Below are 21,820 nucleotides of genomic sequence, written 5' to 3'. Positions count from 1 at the left end.
GTAAGCATCTAAGCTAAGATACCTCGCCCCCGGTGCCTACTCCGCATTGCGCTTTCATAGGGACAGAATATGGAGTAGAGGTACGCATAATAGAAGGGATTTTTTTGGGCCGGCTTGCCACATTCTGAGTATATTTCTGACCTCAGCGGAAGTTGTCAGAGCTCCTACAACCTCACATCCAGTTGACAGAAACTACTCCTTTACTACCCAGACAAGACATAGACGGCACTTCCATTGAACATTCTTCATCGCGTGGGCAGCGATGCCGCGCGGTGGGAAAAAAGGTGGCGCACGAGCGCCACCACGCAATGCCCCTCGCCTTCGCCCTCCCGGTGGTATAGAGCGGCATGCAGCCAGTTTCGTTCCTGCGATTAGCCCAGCCGGTCAGTATATGCCATTCTGATCGGGACTCGTCTCGGGCAGCACCTCCCATTGATGGCATGCAAGTTAACCGGGCTCGCAGCAGGGTTTACATTGCAAGACGAAGCCCGCAGCACCGCTCATCGCTCCTCACCCTGGAGCAGTGATTCCAAACTACGCCACAGGCCGGTTGCCTTCATCAATACTGGAGCTGCAGAGCCTCTCAAACAACTAGAGAGCATCTTGCAGATTGACGAGGGGAATTCTACAAGCAGACCTCAAGCGGAAATCGAAGGACAAACCATCACCGATGGCCAAGCTGCTGCCGACACACCTTCCCACGAATCTCAACCTGCTGTTTCGCTTGTCGAAGCTCACGTCCACGAGGCCGTGCCGGTCGATATTGCCGCCGAAATGACGGATGTCTCTCTAGACCCACGCGAGGTAGAGAAGGCTACGATGTCCGGAGCGGAAGACATCACTGGCGCTGAGGCTCCCATCACACCTCTTCCCTTCTTCTTCGACGTCGTGGGAGAGACTCAACGGCTTGACGCATTTGTCGATCAAACTCCAACTCGTTCTCCATCGCCTACGTCGTCCAACTCTAGCGAAGATGTCATTCTGTTCAGAGGTCGCAACAAGGTTCCCAGAGACAAGCAAAGTTCGAAGTCCAAGGCCAAATCGAAGCTGAATACTTTCAACCTGGGCGGCATCTCTACCGAGATCAACGTCCTGGAGAAGACCGTGATATCAAACAAAGACAGCAGCAGGGATATGCCTATGAAGACTGTCGGAAACTCTACACAGAAATCTCGTCGAAATGCCGCCAAAGACTTGAAGCGACAGGAGGACGATGAACTGATTGCTGACTATATTGCCAACATGAGGGAGTATGGTGAAGACGAAGCCCTGATGCCTGCCAAAGCCTATTCTCGCCGTGACATAGGCGGCTCTTTGAGCGAGTCTGAAGGCATCGATGACTCGTTCCAGACCGTCGTAGCCACGAGCAAGACCGAGGAGTTATCAGGCGTCAACAGTGAATCGGAACATGCGACTGCAGGGGTTAGAAAAGCGCCTAAGGAAAGCGACGAGAAACCTGTCCATAATGCACAGAGGCGATCCGAAAGGCGCAAAGTCATACAAGATGATCATGCACTAAGGGGAATTTTTGAGACGGACGTTTCCTACCTGGCATCACTCGAACAATCTCTTGCTGAAGACGCATCGCCGCCTTCTGACTCAAGCGACCAAGACGACGACGATATCTTCAGATCAGCAGCAGATAGATTTGCGAATGAGATCGACGATTTCGACTTCATGGACTGGAGCCGCCCGGCGTTGAAGCCTAAGAGGAGCAAGGGTGCCAGGGGCAAGGTTCCCGTGTTTGACATTTCGGACTCAGAGCTAGAGGGCAAGATGCAAGCTGCGTGGAAGAACGATCGCTTGAAAAAGGCTGAGAGGAAGAAAGAACGCCAAGCCATGCGTAGTATGGGATTGTTGGGTAAACATGCAAACCCGGAAGATCTCAGAGTCAAATATCCCCACGGTATGGGGCTTGAACAAATCGCCGATGAGCTAAGAACATTCCTCTTAGGCACTCAACCTAGGCAAGTTTCATACACTTCGAGTGCACTCAAGGTATTGGAGGCTGACTTATTACCGCAGTCTCACACTACCGCCCATGGACAACCATGCTCGCAAGGTGATTCACGAACTAGCCAGCAAATTTAACATCAAGTCCAAGTCCACAGGTTCGGGTGACCAAAGGCGACCCATGCTCCACCGCACTTTCAGGACCGCCAAATTTGCCGATGAGATCTTCGATGTAGCAATTGCTCGGGTCGGCCGCAAATACTTCCCTCGCAACGATACGGCAGTTCGGGCTGCCGTACAGAGGCAATCGGCTCGTAGGGGAGGTGGTGGTGGACACGCGGGAGTCGCCTATCGGGATGGCGAGGTCGTCGGGGGTTCCGCGCCTGAGTTGAGCCAGGAAAACAAAGGTCGTGCAATGCTCGAGAAAATGGGCTGGAGTAGCGGTACGGCGCTGGGCGCGATTAACAACAAGGGCATTTTGCAGCCTGTCGCCCATGTTGTCAAGCGTAGCAAGGCCGGGCTGGGATAACACGCATGGGCGGTCATCGCGGTGTCGCTGAATTTGCGGGACAGCGCGTTCAATGTCGTGCCCAAGATGGGTCGCTGTGGGCTGCTTTGCTAAAGGTGCTCCTGGGGCGCCGGTGAGCCTGTGTTCATACTTTAGTATGTGTGCACCGGGCACGTTTGCAACGAAGTAGACTTGTGTTGTTGATGTTCATGTGTACGATTTCATTCGTCCGAAAACCCTATTCTCAAGGTGTATTGTACAACCCGCGAACCCCGTTTGACCGTGAAGACATTGCCCCCAAAAAAGCAAACCATCCGTAACGCATTAAGAGACCCCAAGGATATTGGTAACCTTGGCAGGTCTCATCATGACACCCATATGCCAAGTAAAATCCAATGCCCGAAAAGAAAAGCAGTACAAGCACCCTTATTTCGTGGAAGAAGAGTACTTGGTAACGGCCTTGGTGCCTTCCGAGACAGCGTGCTTGGCCAGCTCACCGGGCAGGATGAGACGAACACTGTTGGGGCGGTTAGCTGATTCGGTTTCGGACCTGGAAAGATGACATACGAGGTCTGGATCTCGCGAGAGGAGATAGTGGACTTCTTGTTGTAAGCAGCAAGCTTAGAGGCCTCGGAGGCGACGCGCTCGAAGATGTCTGTGTGACGCGTTAGAAACGGTGCGTGCAGGTATTTGGAGCGATGTGTGCTTACCGTTGACGAAGGAGTTAAGGATAGACATGGCGCGGTTGGAGATACCAGTGTCGGGGTGGACCTGCTTCAGGACTGCAAATACTGTGTCAGAACGTGTCGGATACATAGTGTCGCGTGATGCGACGCGCCAACAAAGAACGCGAAGTGCCAATGTCACTTACCCTTGTAGATGTAGGAGGAGTAGGTCTCCTTGCGAGACTTGGTGCGCTTCTTCTTGTCGCCAGAGGCGGCGGTCTTCTTGCCGGCATCCTTCTTCTCGGGGGCCTTGGAGGCAGTGGCAGGGGCCTTGGAGGCGGGCTTCTTGTCGGCGGCCTTGGGGGGCATTTTTGCGGTTTGGATTAGTGAAGGTGGAAAATGAGTACGTGAGTAAGTTGGTTGAAATGGATTGCGACTGGCGACCGTGGATGAAGCTGGATGATGGAGTGAGGAAGAGTTGATGTGGCAGGAAGAAGTTTGGGGGGGTGGGCTGGGTTTTTGTAGCTGGACGCGACGGGATTCTGCGGCGTTACTGATTTGATGCGAGGACAGAGTGATTTTGGGGAGGGGTGGCCCAGGTGGGTGGTCAGTATCAGTGGCACACCGGGGCCTTAGGACTGGTGCCAGGGGCGTGCGCTGGTGAGGCCTTGCCTGGTAAAATGGGAATCGGCTGTCTTGGTTGGCTGAGAACTGGGTAGGTGGGTCTAGAGATGGAGGATCCGTAACCACCGCCCACGAGAGCGGCTACCGAACTGGGGTACTCACGCGTTCGCGCTAAAAAAACAAATACGTGACGCTCAATGTATCTTCTTTTTTTTTTTTTTAAATTCGCGTATCACGGAGCTGGCAGGCAGGGGACATTCGAGACTGCCAGAACAGGCTCCAACCAATAGCAGCGTCCCATCACAGGCCAACCAACAGTCTCCCGGTCAGGCAAAGCTAACAGGTCACGTATTTACTCACTGGTACCGCCCAAGACGACTGGCGATTCGTAGAAGCTAGAGAAAAGTCCACAAGCCAGATCAGAGATGCTTGCAAAGCTACAACATCACATGCGTATCGTTCTTGCAGCGTACCTACCGGCTACGGCGTCTGCCGCCTCAAGACCGCCGGTGCGGAAAGAAGTGATAGCTGAGAATCAATACACGTCTCATAGCATCTCTACAACACTCATATCCATAGTAAGTCGAGAGCAGAAGGCTTGTAGCAGTCCGCAGAGAATGTTCGGGTCGCCATGCCAATGAGCCGCCGAGCCACCTCATCTGGACATTTTAATATGTGCCTACCTGGTCCACGTTGCCCGAGGTTGCTAAAGACTCTAGACGAAGGCAGTATGACTTTTTACACGCTGCGCGCTGCAACTGCTTCTCGCTTGTATCCAGTGGAACGTGTGACACTGAGAGCAGTCTTTGGATTTGAGGAAATATGCGCCCTCTTCGACGCGTTGATTGCAGCTTGCGTCTTGCGATGGTGGGTGCGGCTAAGGTAGCCAGTGCCTGGACTTTTTGTCTCTATTAGGCCTAGGCCCGCATGGCTCTTTCGGAATTGACGGGGGGCTCAGTGACATTCTCTGCTCATTGCGATCCATACACATCTGTGATCTCAGGTAGAACGACCCCTAGATGAAGGAAGCATGCCCGTGAGCTCGCGGTCTTGGACGTGGAGTACCTGGCCTGCAGGATGTTGCATCTAGCAGGAGAAACACTATCCGCTATTCAGCGGCAGCCAGTGTAAACGCGATCGAAGGTAACGCGGTGGGCTCTGCAGTACATATCGGGACCCCTCCACTCTATGTCATTACAAGGCTGGGCCCGTTTGCCGTAGAAACACCACGAGTGGCATGCAGGGGTCGCTGTATCAGGCACTCCATGAGGCTCTGTCCACGATTACGACGGGGTCAAACAGAACGCGGGGCAGTCGATTTGAAGATTTCTCCGGACCCGATATGGGATGGAGCCGAACGATGGACCATGTGAGGCCCAGGTTCCTGGGTCTCATTAGGCTTCTTCACATGAGCTCACACCACATGTATCGGACTCTGTTCGTGCTATACAGCGGGTTCCGGTAGATCTGAGATCCATTCGGATGCAAGTCATATGGGGTCGAAATGTCACTGGATAGCGAAGCATACAAATGGCATAAAGTGGTTGAGATGCAACCCATTTGCCCTTCATTTACAAATAGACAACGAAGTTCGTCAAAGTTCGAACATGGATGGCAAATGCGCCTCGGGGTGACCTCTGCTGAATGTTAAACACGTAAAAGCCGATTCTCTCCGAGAGATCACTTTTCGAATTGAAATTCAGGATCCTTTTGTTCTGGGAATGAGAATACCGGTTGGAGCTATACGTGGGGGACGAGAGGGGGGGGTTGTGGAATATTGTCGTGCGTTAAGACAACACACGGCATCATCAAGAATATGAGTAAAGATAAAAACAAAGTCAATTGCATCAGTCCAGTAAGTTGGAAGGTACCCAGCTGATTTCGTCGTGGCGGTTCGTCCAAGAAACAAGGCCGAGGGGGAAGGTGGTTGATACGTAAGAGAAGGTGATCAAGACGCGGCTGGATGACCGCTTCTCCTAGCCAGTAAGATAATTCGAAAACCAAAATCCTGCGCGGAAGGGGGGGGAAATGTAGAAAGTGGAAATGGTGTTTGGGAAGGAAAAAAAAAAGTTGTTAAGAAGGGGGCGTGGGCAGATCCCGGCACTGTTTGTGGAAAGAGGAGCGGCACCGCGGGGGGTTTTATTTCCTTGCATTGATCGCATCTGGACGCAATCGCTCGCTACCTTGCTCCTGTGAGTCTTTGTCATGGAATGGAAGTCGCGTCTGGCAGGCTGGCAGCCCACCTTAAGGCTTATCTATAGCTCGCGTCCACCAAAGAAGCGGTACTGCTGTGGGCGGCAGCAGAACTGATAAGAGGTACGTACCCGTCTTCTAGCCCGGGCCCAGAAAAATGATGCACCGCACCTGCCTGCACCAGTCTACCACAACATCGAATTTCTGGTTTAGGCTTAGCGCCAAATCGCGCGTTGGTGATCCGTGATCGAGCTCCTCTAACGCGAAAACTACTTAACTTCTTCACTCCCCACCATCAACGCCCTTTCTTCCATCTTCATCTCACTTTTCCATCACCAACTCAAAGCCAGCCTTCAGCCAAGTCGCTTTTTACGCGTCTACCTCAATACCCAACTTTTTCACGTAACTCAACCCCAAATCCCAAATTCACAATGACTGGAGGCGGCAAGTCCGGCGGAAAGGCCAGCGGTTCCAAGAACGCGCAATCGTAAGTTGCTCCCTCTCACTTGAAGCTTTCCAAGAAAGGCCGCATTTACACTATTATGCGATGTTCTTCGATCCAAGCTCAAGCTTCATCCACTGACCTTATATCCCACAGTCGTTCCTCCAAGGCCGGTCTCGCATTCCCCGTTGGTCGTGTTCACCGTCTGCTCCGCAAGGGCAACTACGCTCAGCGTGTCGGTGCCGGTGCCCCCGTCTACCTCGCCGCAGTTCTTGAGTACCTCGCCGCTGAGATTCTCGAGCTGGCTGGCAACGCCGCTCGCGACAACAAGAAGACCCGTATCATTCCCCGTCATCTTCAGCTCGCCATCCGCAACGATGAGGAGTTGAACAAGCTTCTCGGTCACGTCACGATCGCCCAGGGTGGTGTTCTGCCCAACATTCACCAGAGTAAGTTGACCTTCCATCTTCGGTCCCTTTTTTTTTCTACTTCAATTGCTAATGATACTTCAAGACCTGCTGCCCAAGAAGACTGGCAAGACTGGCAAGAACCAGAGCCAAGAGTTGTAAACGGGTGTCGGTTTTGGGTTTTTTTCGTGCTGGTCGGCTGCTTTGGGTTGTCATGACATCGGGGTCACGGTTCAGGGTTCACGGTTGATTTTCACGTTTGGGTTGTACAATAATACCACGGCAGGAAGCTATGGTTACGAATGAGAATACCTTTTGAAGATCATGTTTCGCACATTGGGTTGATTGCGATGCTGTTTGTGTACTGACTCATGGCTGGTCGGTTTGCGCGTTGCGTTGTTTCCTCTTTTGTCGACTGTCTGGGAAGTCTGAGGTTGGACAGAAACACGTATATATGATATGCAGCATGTCCATGTTGCTACTTTTCTCTAGGCTGGTGAATAAGGCACATTCCTCGAACTTTTAGGATGTTGCCTCTTGTGTGATAGCAAACGGGAACTCGGTCGGTGGCACCATTGGATTCGTCATACCACTCACGCGACTCGTTGCGACAAGACGACTTGGAGCTATTGAAATCGGGTGATGTTGTATTATACAGACTTGTAGAGAGACCGGGGGGAAGCTATGCTTGTGAGCTGAACGGCGTGCGCGTAAGCCTTCGCTTGGCTTGGATCAGCCAGCCCGGGCTTGTATATTACGGTTGTACGTTAGCGTCCCGGTCCATAGTCCCCGACACGGTGTTGTCGAAAAGGCATTCTGAAGCTTCCACATGGTTGCATGTCTATACTGAGCAGTCCAAACGTCGCGTACGCTGTAATCCCAGTCTTTCTCCATTCCACGCCTTTGCTTGCTGCTTAGAATTTCAGTGGGGGTGGCGCTATGATTTTGTCAGCATGTATCGATGCAATGTCCACCACATTGGGGACTCACGGTCAAGGATAGGTGCTCGGAGGTTGCGCTCGAATTTGGAACCTGTGCAATCGTTATTAGCATCGTCTGCGCCTGCGTGGAGTGCTGTCATTTGTCGGGGAGGAACTACGACATACCGCCGGGTGCTGTCGGATGCACGTAGGGCTCTGGGTGCTTCCATTTCGACAATAATTTCTCTGTCTGAGCCAAAAGTTCCTGCAAAGGCTCAGGTCAGCGGTCGTTGTTCGTTTGATTTGCGACTTCTGCCGAGCGCATTACTCACTCTCTTCTGTCTGGAGTCCGTCACAGATCGGTTGGCCTCGAACAACGAGCGGATGTACAAAGCTTGGCCTCTCCAGAGGTGGCGATGAACAGCCCAGTCGAGAGCCAACTTCAGCGAACGCCGGTACAGCGACCTGTCGTGATGACTATCAGCATAACGGCTCCGCCCAATCTGGGTCGTCCATCTTCGACAGCTTCGGGGCTGGTGCTCACAGTGCCGCTTGACGGGTCGACATGGCGATGAATCCAAATCAATTCGATTGCTTCTGGGCCGGAGAAAGAATCGCGATTGGGATTGGAATGAGTGTATGGCCGTAAAGGTCGTGAAATAGAATGGGTATGGACTGCCAATGGCGCGTCGATGATTACGAAGTTACCGAATGAGGCACATGGTAATAGTTCTAAGTGTAGGCCGGGGCGTAGTGTCGCCGGTTGTCGCCTGAGGCATCAGTTTTGGCAGAGCCGCATTGGGGAACATCCAACCTCCTCTTAGAGCTTTTACGTTTATTAAGGCGTCTTATTTAGCAATTAAATATATCTAGGGCTTTGAGTATTATATTATAAGGTTTAATTAATAAAAGTTATATTATTTGAATTTAATTTTAATAATAAGAAGTATAATAAGTTATTAAATTATAATATAAAAAATAGTAAAAATAATAGTATTGTATTAATAGAGTAGGTATTAGGGCCCTATAGGCCCTATAGCTTAGCTTTAGGCTACGAGACTAAGCTCTTAATAATTATATAACGAGCTAGAGTACTAGACCTAAAGGGCTAGCTCGCTAGTTTTTACTTATTATTCTATTTTTTTTTTTTATATTAAGTCTTTAGTTTATAAAGTTAATATAACCCCCCGATAAAGCAATTTAATAGGGCCGTACTATATATTACGTATTAAAAAAAACTAAATATATTACGCTCTATACCTAATTACTAATTAAAATAGTTTCTAACCTTCCCCTATTTATTTAAAAAGCGAGCTATACCTATTTTAATATATATAAAATCTCTTAATACTAGCTTATATAAATAATTAGATCTTATATTATATATTTTTTTTTTTAAGAGTTAAGGAGCTTTTTATATATTTCTTTATATTTATAATATAGCCCGTATTAAAAGATTTTTAGTTTTATAAAATATAATTTTTAAGTTAATATTAATATATTAAATTTTAATATTTATATTAACCTAGCTATTTATAACGTTTATATTATTACTTAGCTAAATTCTATATTATTAAAAAGTATTTTATTAATTCTTAAGTATACTTACGTTAGTTATAATAACTATAATATTAAGTTAGTTAAAGAGGGTACTTAGCTTAAGAGGGGTAGACTTATTAATAAGTATTTTTAACTTATTAATTACTAACTATATACTAAGAAAATAGGTTCTTATTGAAGTAGTATTTTAACTAACTAACTTCTTAATTAATTATTTAATTAACTATTTAAGTAGTAATTTATATATTAATAAGTTTATTTAATAAATTTATTTAATAGATTTATTTAGTTTAAATAGAGCTTTAAGTAATATTAAAAATAATAAAAATAAAAAGAATTTTTATAAGCTCTAGTATAATAAAAAAATAATAAATATTAGCTTATTTAGCCCTTTTTTTAAAAACCTCTATATTATTATTAAAGTTTAGAACCTCTATAGTTAAGGGCCGCCTTTAATTATTATAGCTAATTATTATAGTTAATTATTATAACTAACCTCTATTATTAACTTTTTTAACTAGCGCTATTACTAAAAAAAAGTAGCTTACTTATTCTAAATTATATAGTAGTTTTCGTATTAAAATTATTATATTATATTAAGTACGTACTTAGGGTATATTATATATATTATATAATTAAAAAGTATATTATATTATATAATTCTTTTTAAAAGCGTAATCTTATTAAGGTCGATCTTTTATACTTATAAAGCTAGAAAAAAAACTACTATATAAACTAAGTACTAATTAAAATAATAGCTATATTAATATACCTCTTTTTAATTTTTAAGTTAATAATATTTAATCCGTATTTTTTAAAATAATTATATTATACTTTTAGGTCCTCTAGTATAATACTTATAAAATTAAATATCTAATTATTAAGGAAGTCCTAGGGGTTAATAATAACTAAGTATCTTAGTATTTTAATAATATATATTTAAAATAAATAATTTAATAATAATAGTAATAAGGTAATAGTAATAGGGTAATAGTAATAAATAATAAGAGAAGTAGCGTTTTTCGATTTTAATAAAAAAAATAAAGTAACGAATATATATATATATAGTGGTTTTTTTTCCGGCTTTATAAGTATAAAAGATCGACCTTAATAGGATTACGTTTTTAAAAAAAATTATATAATACGGTATACTTTTTAATTATATAATATATATAATATACCCTAAGTACGTACTTAACGTAATATAATAATTTTAATACGAAAACCGCTATATAATTTAGGATAAGTAAGCTACCCTCTTTATTACTACTTATTAATAATAAGCTAAGCAATATACTTACGTAATAGCGCTAGTTAAAAAGGTTAATAATAGAGGTCGGCTATAATAATTAGCCATAATAGTCGGCTATAATAGTTAGAAATAGCCCTTAACCGCAAAGGTTTTAAACTTTAATAATAACATAGAAGTTTTTAAAAAAAGGGCTAAATAGGCTAATATTTACTACTTAGAGCTCATAAAGATTCTTTTTATCCTTATCGCTTCTAATATTACCCAAAGCTCTATTTAAACTAAATAAATTTACTAAATAAATTTACTAAATAAACCTATTAATATATAAACTACTACTTAGATAGCTAGTTAGATAACTAGTTAAGAAGTTAGCTAGTTAAAATACTACTTTAATAAGAACCTACTCTACTTTTAGTATATAATTAGTAATTAGTAAGCTAGAACTCTAAAAATACTTATTAATAAGTCTACCCCTCTCGGGCTAGGCGCCCTCTTTAGCTAGCTCGACGCTATAGCTATTATAATTAATATAAGTACGCCCGAGGTTTAGTAAAGTACTTTTTAATAATATAGAATTTAGCTAAGTAATAATATAAACGCTATAAGTAACTAGGCTAGTATAGATATTAAGATCTAATATATTAATATTAACTTAGAAATTATATTTTATAGAGCTAGAAATCCCTTTAATATAGGCTATATTATAAATATAAAAGAATATATAAGGGGCCCCCTAACCCTTAATAAAAAGGAGTATATAATACGGGATCTAGCTACTTACGCGGGCTAGTACTAAGAGGTCTTATATATATTAAAATAGGTATAGCTCGCCCTCTAGATAGCTAAAAGCAGGAGAAGGTTAGGAGCTATTTTAATTAGTAATTAAGTATAGAGCGTAAAATATATATATATATATAAGTAAAGTTAAAATAGGGTAGATATAAGGTCGGTACTAGCTATTCTTAATAACGGTAATAATAATATTTTTAATACTATTATTATAAGTTACTATTATTTAAAAGGCCGTAAACTTAACTAAGTAGACGGCTTATAAAGTAGTAGTATTACGCTTAATATCGTTATTAATTTATAATTATAAACTTTATAAAAAGGAAAGTTTAAAAAAAATAGAAAATCTAAAGAAAATAGTCTAACGAAATAATAAGAATATTTACTAATACTATATATTAATACTATATAACTAATATCGAGAATTACCCGAGTAGCTAGTAAAGGTAGAAATAAAAAGTAAATAATACTAAGAAATTTCTAACTTAATAAATTAATTAATAAGAGGCCGTAGTTAAGGATAATTTTGATAATTTTAAAAAAATCGAGATTAAATAGGATCTTTTAATTATTATAATAAAAACTAAAATAACTTTCGAATTATATTATTTTACGTAAATAAGTAAAAGTAGTCTAAGTACTTAGGTAGAGTATAGGGTAATTATATTAGTTATAGTTAATATAGGACGAAGCTTTAGGTAATATTAGAAGCGATAAGGATAAAAAGAATCTTTACGAGCTCTAAGTAGTAAATATTAGCCTATTTAGCCCTTTTTTTTAAAACCTTTTACGTTATTATTAAAGTTTAGAACCTCTATAGTTAAGGAAGGCCGTTTTTAATTATTACGGCTAATTATTATAGTTAATTATTATAGCCGACCTTTATTATTAACTTTTATAACTAGCGTTATTATATAAGTATATTACTTAGCTTATTATTAATAAATAGCTAAAGAGGGTAGCTTACTTATCCCGAATTAAATAGTAGTTTTTATATTAAAATTATTATATTATATTAAGTAGGTACTTAGGATATATTATACATATTATATAATTAAAAAGTATATTATATTATATAATTTTTTTTAAAAGCGTAATCCCGTTAAGGTCGATCTTTTATACTTATAAAGCTAGAGAAAAACTACTATATAAAATAGGATAATAAACGTTAAGTTCGTAATAAAAAGTTATTAAAAATAAGTTAATTAATAATACTTTATAAAACTCTTTTTATTTAGCTTAGCGTAATTTTTTAAAAAAAAGATATAGTATTATAACCCTTAGTAATATGTTACTAAGAGATTAATAAAATCTAGTTATATAAGAAGAGTAACTAATATATATATATATATATATTTTTAGTTTTACTAACTACTTAGGTAGTTATTAATTTATTTATATAGTATTAATATATAATATTAATAAATACTCCTACTATCTTAATAAACTATTTTTTTAAACTTTCTACTTTTTTAACTTTTCTTTTTATAAAGTTTATAACTACGTATTATTAATAATAATATTAAGCGCCCGATCTTACTACTTTATAAGCCCGCGTACCTAGCTAAGTTAATTACTTTTTTAAGTATAGTAGCTTATAATAATAATATCGGAGATACCCTCGTTACCGTTATTAAATAATATCGACCTCTATAAGTATAATATTTAGCCTAATACTTTTAACTTTAATTTATATATATATATATATTTGTTACTTCGTTTCCTTTATTAAAGTTAAAAAACGCTACTTCTCTTATTATTTATTAATATTACCTTATTATTATTATTCTTAAATTATTTACTTATTTATTAAAATACTAAAATACTTAGTTATTATTAACCCCTAAGACTTCTTTAATAGTTAAAAATTTAATTTTATAAGTATTATACTAAGGGACCCCGAACTATAATACGATCGTTTTAAAGAATACGAATTAGATATTATTAATTTAAAAATCGGAAAAAAGTATATTAATATAGTTATTATTTTAATTAGTACCTAGCTTATATAATATAATAGTTTTAAAATACTTAATTAACTCTAAAGTATTATTAATATTTTAAAAACGTAGTATAAGAGTAAAATAAGAAGGATTAAAAAGGATATTTTAGATTTATTAAATAAAGTAGAAAATAAGGGGTAGTTTTTAGCTATTAAGAGGGTAATTAATATACTACGGCAGCGGGGTTATTAGTATTTTAAGCTTAGTTAATATTAACGACTTAATAATTAATAATAACTATACTAGCTATAGCCGGTTATTATTAATTAATATAAAGTCTTATTAAAGTACGTAATAAAAACTTAATATTAACCTTAATAAACTAGTTTATTTATAAAGGCGAAGATGGCCCCTAATAAGGCAGGCCGGACCCTAAAGAGGTAACTTATATAATATTAATAATAATAATAGTAACTCTAATATATATTTTTAAAATATAATAGTTAGTAATAGCATTATACTTAGTAAGTAAGAAAGAGGGAAGCTTCGTATACGTACTTAGCTAATTATTTAAAATAAAGCTATTAACTTTATTAATATTATAATAAATAAAAACGCTTTGGGGTCCGGTCCGCCTCATTAGGGGCCATCTTCGCCTTTATAAGCAAGCTAGTTTATTAAGGTTAATATTAAGTATTTTTATTACGTACTTTAATAAAACTTTATAACTAACTATAGCCGGCTATAGCCGTTACTAAATACTAATAATCGTATTATAATATATTAATTACCCTCTAAATAGCTAAAAACTACCCCTTACTTTTTATTTTTTTTTAATAGCGCTAGATTCTTTTTTTTAATCCTTTTTAATTTATTCTTATATAGCGATTTTAAAATATTAATAATATTTAAAAATTAATTAGGTATTTCGAGGTTATTATATTATATAAGCTAAGTTTTAATTATAATAATAGCTATATTAATATTTTTAATTTTTAAGTTAATAATATTTAATCTATATTTTTTAAAATAATCGTACTATAGTTCGGGGTCCTCTAGTATAATACTTATAGGATCGAACTTCTAACCCTTAAGGTATCCCTATAAATTAATAAGTTAGTATCTCGGTATTTTGATAAGTAGGTAGACGATTTAATAACAATAGCGACAGTAATAGCGATAGGGTAATAGTAATAGGGCAATAGTAACAGACAGTAAGGGAAGCGTTTTTTAATTTTAATAAAGGAAACGAGGTAATAAATATATATATATATATATATATATAAGTCGAAGTTAAAAGCGTATATTAATAATAAGAAAGTCGGTATTATTCTTAATAATAGTAATAAGGGTATCTTTAATACTATACTATTATAAGCTACTATTACTTAGAGGGTAGTAAACTTAGCTAAGTAAATAGCTCATAAAGTAATAATATCGGGTACTTAATATTATTAGTAATAATCCGTAGTTATAAACTTTATAAGAGGGAAAGTTAAAAAATTAAAAAATTTTAAAAAAAATAATCTATTAAGATAGTAAGAGTATCTATTAATACTATATATTAATATTATATAATCGATATTAAGAGCCGCCCGAGTAGCTAGTAAAGGTAGAATATAAAAATAGATAATGAATATTAAGAATCGCGCGAGTAACTAGTAAAGGTAGAAATTAAAAAAGAAAAATAAATAAAAATATAATATATCGTCCTTTTTTAATATTAAAAGGATTAGTACCCTAGCCTTACTAACTAAAAATATAATACGACCGTTTACTAAGTTCTTGATAATATATATATAAAGCTTTTTAAGTTATTTCTTGTTTAATAAATAAATAGGGTTATATAGCGGTTTAGTACCCGGGATTAGGTTAATTAAATATTCTATTTTACTATATAATTATAATCCCTTTACTAACTACTTATTAAATATCTCTATCTCGAATTAAAGTTCTAATAATCGACCCCTTTATAATTTAGTTTTTATTATCCCTATAATACTTTTTATAATAATAATATATAGCAGTTTTTTTTTCGGCTTTATAAGCGCAAAAGATCGACCTTAATAGGATTACGTTTTTAAAAAGAATTATATAATATAATATACTTTTTAACTATATAATATATATAATATACCTTAAGTATATACTTAATATAATATAGTAATTTTAATATAAAAACTACTATATAATTCGGGATAAGTAAGTTACCCTTTTTAGTAATAGCGCTAATTAAAAAGGTTAATAATAAAGGTCGGCCGTAATAATTAGCTATAATAGTTAGTTATAATAATTAAAAACGGCCCTTAATTATAAAAGTTCTAAACTTTAATAATAAAATAAAGGTTTTTTAAAAAAAAGGGCTAAATAGGCTAATATTTATTACTTTTTAGAGCTTATAAAGATTATTTTTATTTTTATTACTTTTAATATTACTTAAAGCTACTCTTTATTTAAACTAAATAAATTTATTAAATGAATTTATTAAATAAACTTATTACTATTTAAACTACTACTTAGATAGCTAGTTAAATAACTAGTTAAGATGTTAGTTAATTAAAATATTACTTCGATAAGAACTTAAAAATACTTATTAATAAGTCTACCCCTCTCGGGCTAGGCACCTTTTTTAATTAGCTTAATACTATAGCTACTATAACTAATATAAATATACTTAAGAAGTAATAAAGTACTTTTTTATAATATAAAATCTAGCTAAGTAATAGTATAAATATTATAAATAGCTAGGTTAATACGGATATTAAGATTTAATATATTAATATTAGTTTAAAAATTATATTTTATAAAGTTAGAAATCCCTTCAATATAGGCTATATTATCCCCCCGATAGAGCAATTTACTAGGGCCGTACTATATATTACTTATTAAAGAAAACTAAGTATATTGCGATTTATACCTCATTATTAATTAAAATAATAGTTAACTAATTTAACCGTTATCTCTTTTTTATTAATAGCTCCCGACCTTTTATTATTTCTAATTATTTAGAGAGTAAGCGATACTTATTTTAATATATATAAGACCTCTTAGATCGCCGTTAATAATCCGTAGTTATAAACTTTATAAGAGGGAAAGTTAAAAAGTTAGAAAATCTAAAAAAAAAAAAATAGTTTATTAATATAGTAGGAGTATTTCCTCCCGACGGAGCAATCCGCCGGGGCCGTACTATGTATTACGTATTAAGGAAAACTAAGTATATTACGCTCTATACCTAATTACTAATTAAAATAGCTCCCGACCTTTCCCTACGTAATTCTAGCTATCTAAAGGGCGAGCTATACCTACTCTAACGTATATAAGACCTCTTAGTACTAGCCTATATAAGTAGCTAGATCCCGTATTATATACTCCTTCTTATTAAAAGTTAAGGGGCTACTTATATATTCCTTTATATTTATAATATAGCCCATATTTAAAAGATTTTTAGCTTTATAAAGCATAATTTTTAAACTAATATTAATATACTAAATCTTAACGTCTATATTAACCTAACTATTTACGGTATTTATATTATTACTTAACTAAATTCCGTATTATTAAAAAGTATTTTACTAATCCTTAGGTATATTTATATTAATTATAATAGCTATAGCGTCGAACTAGTTAAAAAGGGCGCCTAGCTTAAGAGGGGTAGACTTATTAATAAGTATTTTTAGTTCTAGTTTATTAATTACTAACTATATACTAAGAGAGTAGGTTCTTATTAAAGTAGTAGTTTATATATTAATAAGTTTATTTAATAAATCTATTTAGTAAATTTATTTAGTAAATTTGTTTAGTTTAAATAGAGAGTAGCTTTAGGTAATATTAAAAATAATAAGGATAAAAAGAATTTTTATAAGCTCTAATATAAGTAATAAATATTAGCCTATTTAGCCTTTTTTTTTAAAAACCTTTATATTACTATTAAAGTTTAAAACCTCTATAATTAAGGGCTATTTCTTATTATTATAGCTAACTATTATAACTAATTATTATAGCTAACCTTTATTATTAACCTTTTTAACTAGCGCTACTACGTAAAGGGTAGCTTATTTATCCCGAATTATATAACAGTTTTTATATTAAAATTACTATATTATATTAAGCACATACTTAGGGTATATTATATATATTATATAATTAAAAAGGGTACTATATTATATAATTTCCCTTAAAAGTATAATCCCGTTAAGGTCGATCTTTTGCGTTTATAAAGCCAGAAAAAAACTACTATATAGTAGGAGTATTTACTAATACTATATATTAATACTATATAATTAATATCGAGAACTGCCCGAGTAACTAGTAAAGGTAGAATAAAAAAAAAATAAGACCCCTTAGTACTAGCCTGCGTAAGTAGCTAAATCCCGTATTTTTTTTTATTTTTTTTACCTTTGCTAGCTACTCGGGCAGTTCTTAATTTATTTATACAGTATTAATATATAGTATTAATAAATACTCCTACTATCTTAATAGACTATTTTTCTAAATTTTCTACTTTTTTAACTTTCCCTCTTATAAAGTTTATAATTACGGATTATTAATAATAATATTAAGTACTTAATATTATTATTTTATAAGCTTATTACGTACTTAGCTAAGTTAGTTACTTTTCTAAGTATAATAGCTTATAACGGTAGTATTAGAAATACCCTCGTTACTATTATTAAATAATATTAACTTTATAATATCTACCCTAATACTTTTAACTTTAATTTATAAATATATATATATATTTATTACATTATTTCCTTTATTAAAGTTAAAAAACGCTATTTCCCTCGCTATTTATTACTATTACTCTATTACTATTGCCCTATTACTATTATTATTAAATCGTCTATATATTCTTAAATATATACTATTAAAATATCGAAATACCTAGTTATCGTTAACCCCTAGGACTTCCTTAATAACTAGAAATTTAATTTTATAAATATTATACTAAAGGACCCCAAACTATAGTATAATTATTTTCAAAAATACGGATTAAATATTATTAACTTAAAGATTAAAAAAAAAATATTAATATAGTTATTACCTTAATTAGTACTTAGCTTATATAATATAATAACCTTAAAATACCTAACTAATTTTAAAATATTATTCATACTTTAAAACGTAATATAAGAATAAAATAAAAAAGATTAAAAAGGATATTCTAAATTTATTAAATAGGGTAGAAAATAAGGGGTAACTTTTAGCTATTTAGAGAGTAATTAATATTTTATAATAGTAGGGTTATTAATATCTTAAGCTTAGTTAGTATAAATAACTCGATAATTAATAACGGCTATACTAGTTATAGCTAGTTATTATTAATTAATATAAAGTCTTATTAAAGTACGTAATAAAAACTTAATATTAAATTTAATAAATTATAAAGGCGAAGATGGCCTTTAATAAAGCGGGCCGGACCCTAAAGGGAAATCTTATATCATATACTCCTTTTTATTAAGGGTTAAGGGACCCTTTATATATTTATTTATATTTATAATATAGCCTATATTAAAGGGATTTTTAGTTTAATAAGGTATAATTTTTAAACTAATATTAATATATTAAATTTTAATATTTATATTAACCTAATTATTTATAATATTCGTATTATTACTTAACTAGATTCTATATTATTAAAAAGTATTATACTACTCTTTAAGTATATTTATATTAGTTACGATAGCTAGGGTATCGAGGGGGCCTAATTTATTAAGCCCTAGAGGAGGGAACTTATTAAGGGGTATTTTTAATAAAGTAGGTTCTTAATAAAGTAGTAGTTTATATATTAATAAGTTCGTTTAATAAGTTTATTTAATAGATTTATTTAGTTTAAATAGAAAGTAGCTTTAAGTAATATTAAAAATAATAAAAATAAAAAGAATCTTTATAAGCTTTAAAAAGTAGTTAAATATTAGCCTTTTTAGCTTTTTTTTTAAGAACCTTATATTACTATTAAAGTTTAGAACCTCTATAATTAAAAAAGGCCGCTTTTAACCTTTATAACTAACTTCTATTATTAACTTTTTTAGCTAGTGCTATTACGTAAATGTATTACTTAGCTTATTATTAATAAGTAATAAAGTAGCTTATTTATTCTAAATTATATAGCGGTTTTTATATTAAAATTATTATATTATATTAAGCGTATATTTAGAGTATATAGTGGTTTTTTTCTGGCTTTATAAGTATAAAAGATCGACCTTAATAAGATTACGCTTTTAAAAAAAAGTTATATAATATAATATACTTTTTAACTATATTATACGCATAATATATCCTAAGTACGCGCTTAACGTAATATATTAATTTTAATATAAAAACCGCTATTTAATTTAAAATAAGTAAGCTACCCTCTTTATTTTACGTAATAACGCCGGCTAAAAAAGTTAATAATAGAGGTCGGCCGTAATAATTAGCTATAATAATTAAAAGCAGCCTTCCTTAACTATAAAGGTTCTAAACTTTAATAATAACGTAGAGGTTTTTAAAAAAAGGGTTAAATAGGCTAATATTTATTACTTAGAGCTTATAAAGATTCTTTCTATCCTTATTACTTTTAATATTACTTAAAACTACTCTCTATTTAAACTAAACAAATTTACTAAATAAATTTACTAAATAAATCTACTAAATAAATCTACTAAATAAATTTACTAAATAAACTTATTAATATATAAACTACTACTTAGATAGCTAATTAAATAACTAGTTAAGAGGTTAGCTAGTTAAAGTACTACCTCGATAAGAACTTAAAGATACTTATTAATAAGTCTACCCCTCTCGGGCTAAGCGCCCTTAGCTAGTTTAATATTATAACTATTATAATTAATATAAATACGCTTAAAAAGTAATAAAGTACTTTTTAATAATATAGAATTTAGCTAAGTAATATTATAAATACTATAAATAGCCGGGCTAATACGGATATTAAGATTTAGTATATTAATATTAACCTAGTTATAATAATTATAATAAAAGGGCCGGAGGTATATAGGGTTAAGGTAATAAATTAGCGCTTTAAATAGCTCCTATAAGACCCCCTAGGTAATAATAATATTTATATAAAAAAATAGATTATACTAAACTTAACTACTTATATAAGCTAATACTAAGAGGTCTTATATATATAAAAATAAATAAAGCTCGCCTTATAAACGGCTAGAACTTAAGAGGATTATAATAAAAAGTTAGGAGCTATTTTAGTTAATAATTAGGTATAGAGCGTATTATACTTAGTTTTCCCTAATACGTAATATATAGTACGGCCCCGGTAGATTACTCCGTCGGGGGGATATATTTAGGGTATATTATATATATTATATAATTAAAAAGTATATTATACTATTGATTTATTTATTTTTATATTCTGCCTTTACTAGCTGCTCGGGCGATTCTTAGTATCGTATATTATATTATATAATTTCTTTTAAAAGTATAATCTTATTAAAATCGATTTTTTATATTTATAAAGCTAAAAAGAAACCGCTATATAGGCTATATTATAAACGTAAAAGAATATATAAAGGGCTCTTTAACCCTTAATAAAAAAGAGTATATAATATAAAATCTAGCTACTTATATAGGCTAGTACTAAGAGGTCTTATATATATTAAAATAAATATAGTTCGCTTATTAAATAAGTAAGGGAAGATTAGGAGCTATTTTAATTAGTAATTAGGTATAGAGCGTAATATAGTTAATTTTCTTTAATACGTAATATATAGTATAGCCCCGGCGGATTGCTCTATCGGGGGGATAATAATAATATATAATATAGAAGCTTTTTTATAATTCTTTATAATATTACGAGTTATTACCTCTAATTTAGTAAAAAGAAAATAGGCTTGTATAACTATTTATATTATTATAATATTAATATAAATACCGTTTTAACTTATTAATAATTATAATAATAAAAAGTTTATTATTCTTTTATACTTATTAATTATAATAAATAGTTATCCTCCTAACGGAGCAATCTACTAGGGCTATACTATATATTACGTATTAAAGAAAACTAGGTATATTGCGCTCTATACTTAATTACTAATTAAAATAGCTCCTAACCTTCTCTTATATAAAGTCCTCTAAGTTCTAACTATCTAGAGAGTAAAGTATACTTACTCTAATATATATAGTGGTTTTTTTCCAGCTTTATAGGTATAAAAGATCGACCTTAACAGGATTACGCTTTTAAGGGAAATTATATAATACAGTATACTTTTTAACTATATAATACGCACAATATACCCTAAGTACGCGCTTAACATAATATAGTGATTTTAATATAAAAACTACTATATAATTTAAGATAGGTAAGCTACCCTATTACTTACTAATAATAAGCTAAGTAATATACTTACGCAGCGGCGCTAGTTAGAAAGGTTAATAGTAGAGGTTAGCTATAATAGTTAGCTATAATAGTTAGCTATAATAGTTAGAGGCGGCCTTTTTTAACTACAGAGGTTCTAAACTTTAATAATAACGTAGAGGTTTTTAGAAAAAGGGCTAAATAGGCTAATATTTATTACTTAGAGCTCGTAAAGACTTTTTTTATTTTT

At 34.2% G+C, this 21,820-nt stretch overlaps 4 protein-coding genes across 4 annotated transcripts; 2 read left to right on the top strand and 2 right to left on the bottom strand.

Annotated features, from left to right (window-relative positions):
* Positions 1 to 435: 435 nt before the first annotated feature.
* CCOS01_10974 (G-patch domain-containing protein) lies at positions 436 to 2,482 on the top strand (the record flags this gene model as incomplete). The annotated part of the gene is made up of 2 exons (XM_060459127.1): positions 436 to 1,856; positions 2,026 to 2,482. The coding sequence occupies 2 exons, from the start codon at positions 436 to 438 to the stop codon at positions 2,480 to 2,482; spliced, it is 1,878 nt and encodes a 625-aa protein (XP_060309859.1).
* A 405-nt stretch (positions 2,483 to 2,887) lies between these two features.
* On the bottom strand, positions 2,888 to 3,495 carry CCOS01_10973 (histone H2B; the record flags this gene model as incomplete). The annotated part of the gene is made up of 4 exons (XM_060459126.1): positions 2,888 to 2,978; positions 3,029 to 3,116; positions 3,172 to 3,243; positions 3,333 to 3,495. The coding sequence occupies 4 exons, from the start codon at positions 3,493 to 3,495 to the stop codon at positions 2,888 to 2,890; spliced, it is 414 nt and encodes a 137-aa protein (XP_060309858.1).
* Positions 3,496 to 6,374: 2,879 nt separating this feature from the next.
* Positions 6,375 to 6,954, top strand: CCOS01_10972 (histone H2A; the record flags this gene model as incomplete). The annotated part of the gene is made up of 3 exons (XM_060459125.1): positions 6,375 to 6,430; positions 6,542 to 6,834; positions 6,899 to 6,954. 3 exons carry the CDS (start codon positions 6,375 to 6,377, stop codon positions 6,952 to 6,954), a joined length of 405 nt encoding a protein of 134 aa, XP_060309857.1.
* A 752-nt stretch (positions 6,955 to 7,706) lies between these two features.
* CCOS01_10971 (complex 1 protein) lies at positions 7,707 to 8,279 on the bottom strand (the record flags this gene model as incomplete). Its single annotated transcript, XM_060459124.1, has 5 exons — positions 7,707 to 7,729; positions 7,783 to 7,824; positions 7,899 to 7,977; positions 8,045 to 8,177; positions 8,257 to 8,279. The coding sequence occupies 5 exons, from the start codon at positions 8,277 to 8,279 to the stop codon at positions 7,707 to 7,709; spliced, it is 300 nt and encodes a 99-aa protein (XP_060309856.1).
* Between the last annotated feature and the right edge of the window lie 13,541 nt (positions 8,280 to 21,820).

Source organism: Colletotrichum costaricense (assembly GCF_030867565.1).
Source record: "Colletotrichum costaricense strain IMI 309622 chromosome Unknown Scaffold_12.1, whole genome shotgun sequence".
NCBI classification, from domain to species: domain Eukaryota; kingdom Fungi; phylum Ascomycota; class Sordariomycetes; order Glomerellales; family Glomerellaceae; genus Colletotrichum; species Colletotrichum costaricense.
This window is presented reverse-complemented; position numbering and strand designations above follow the sequence as displayed.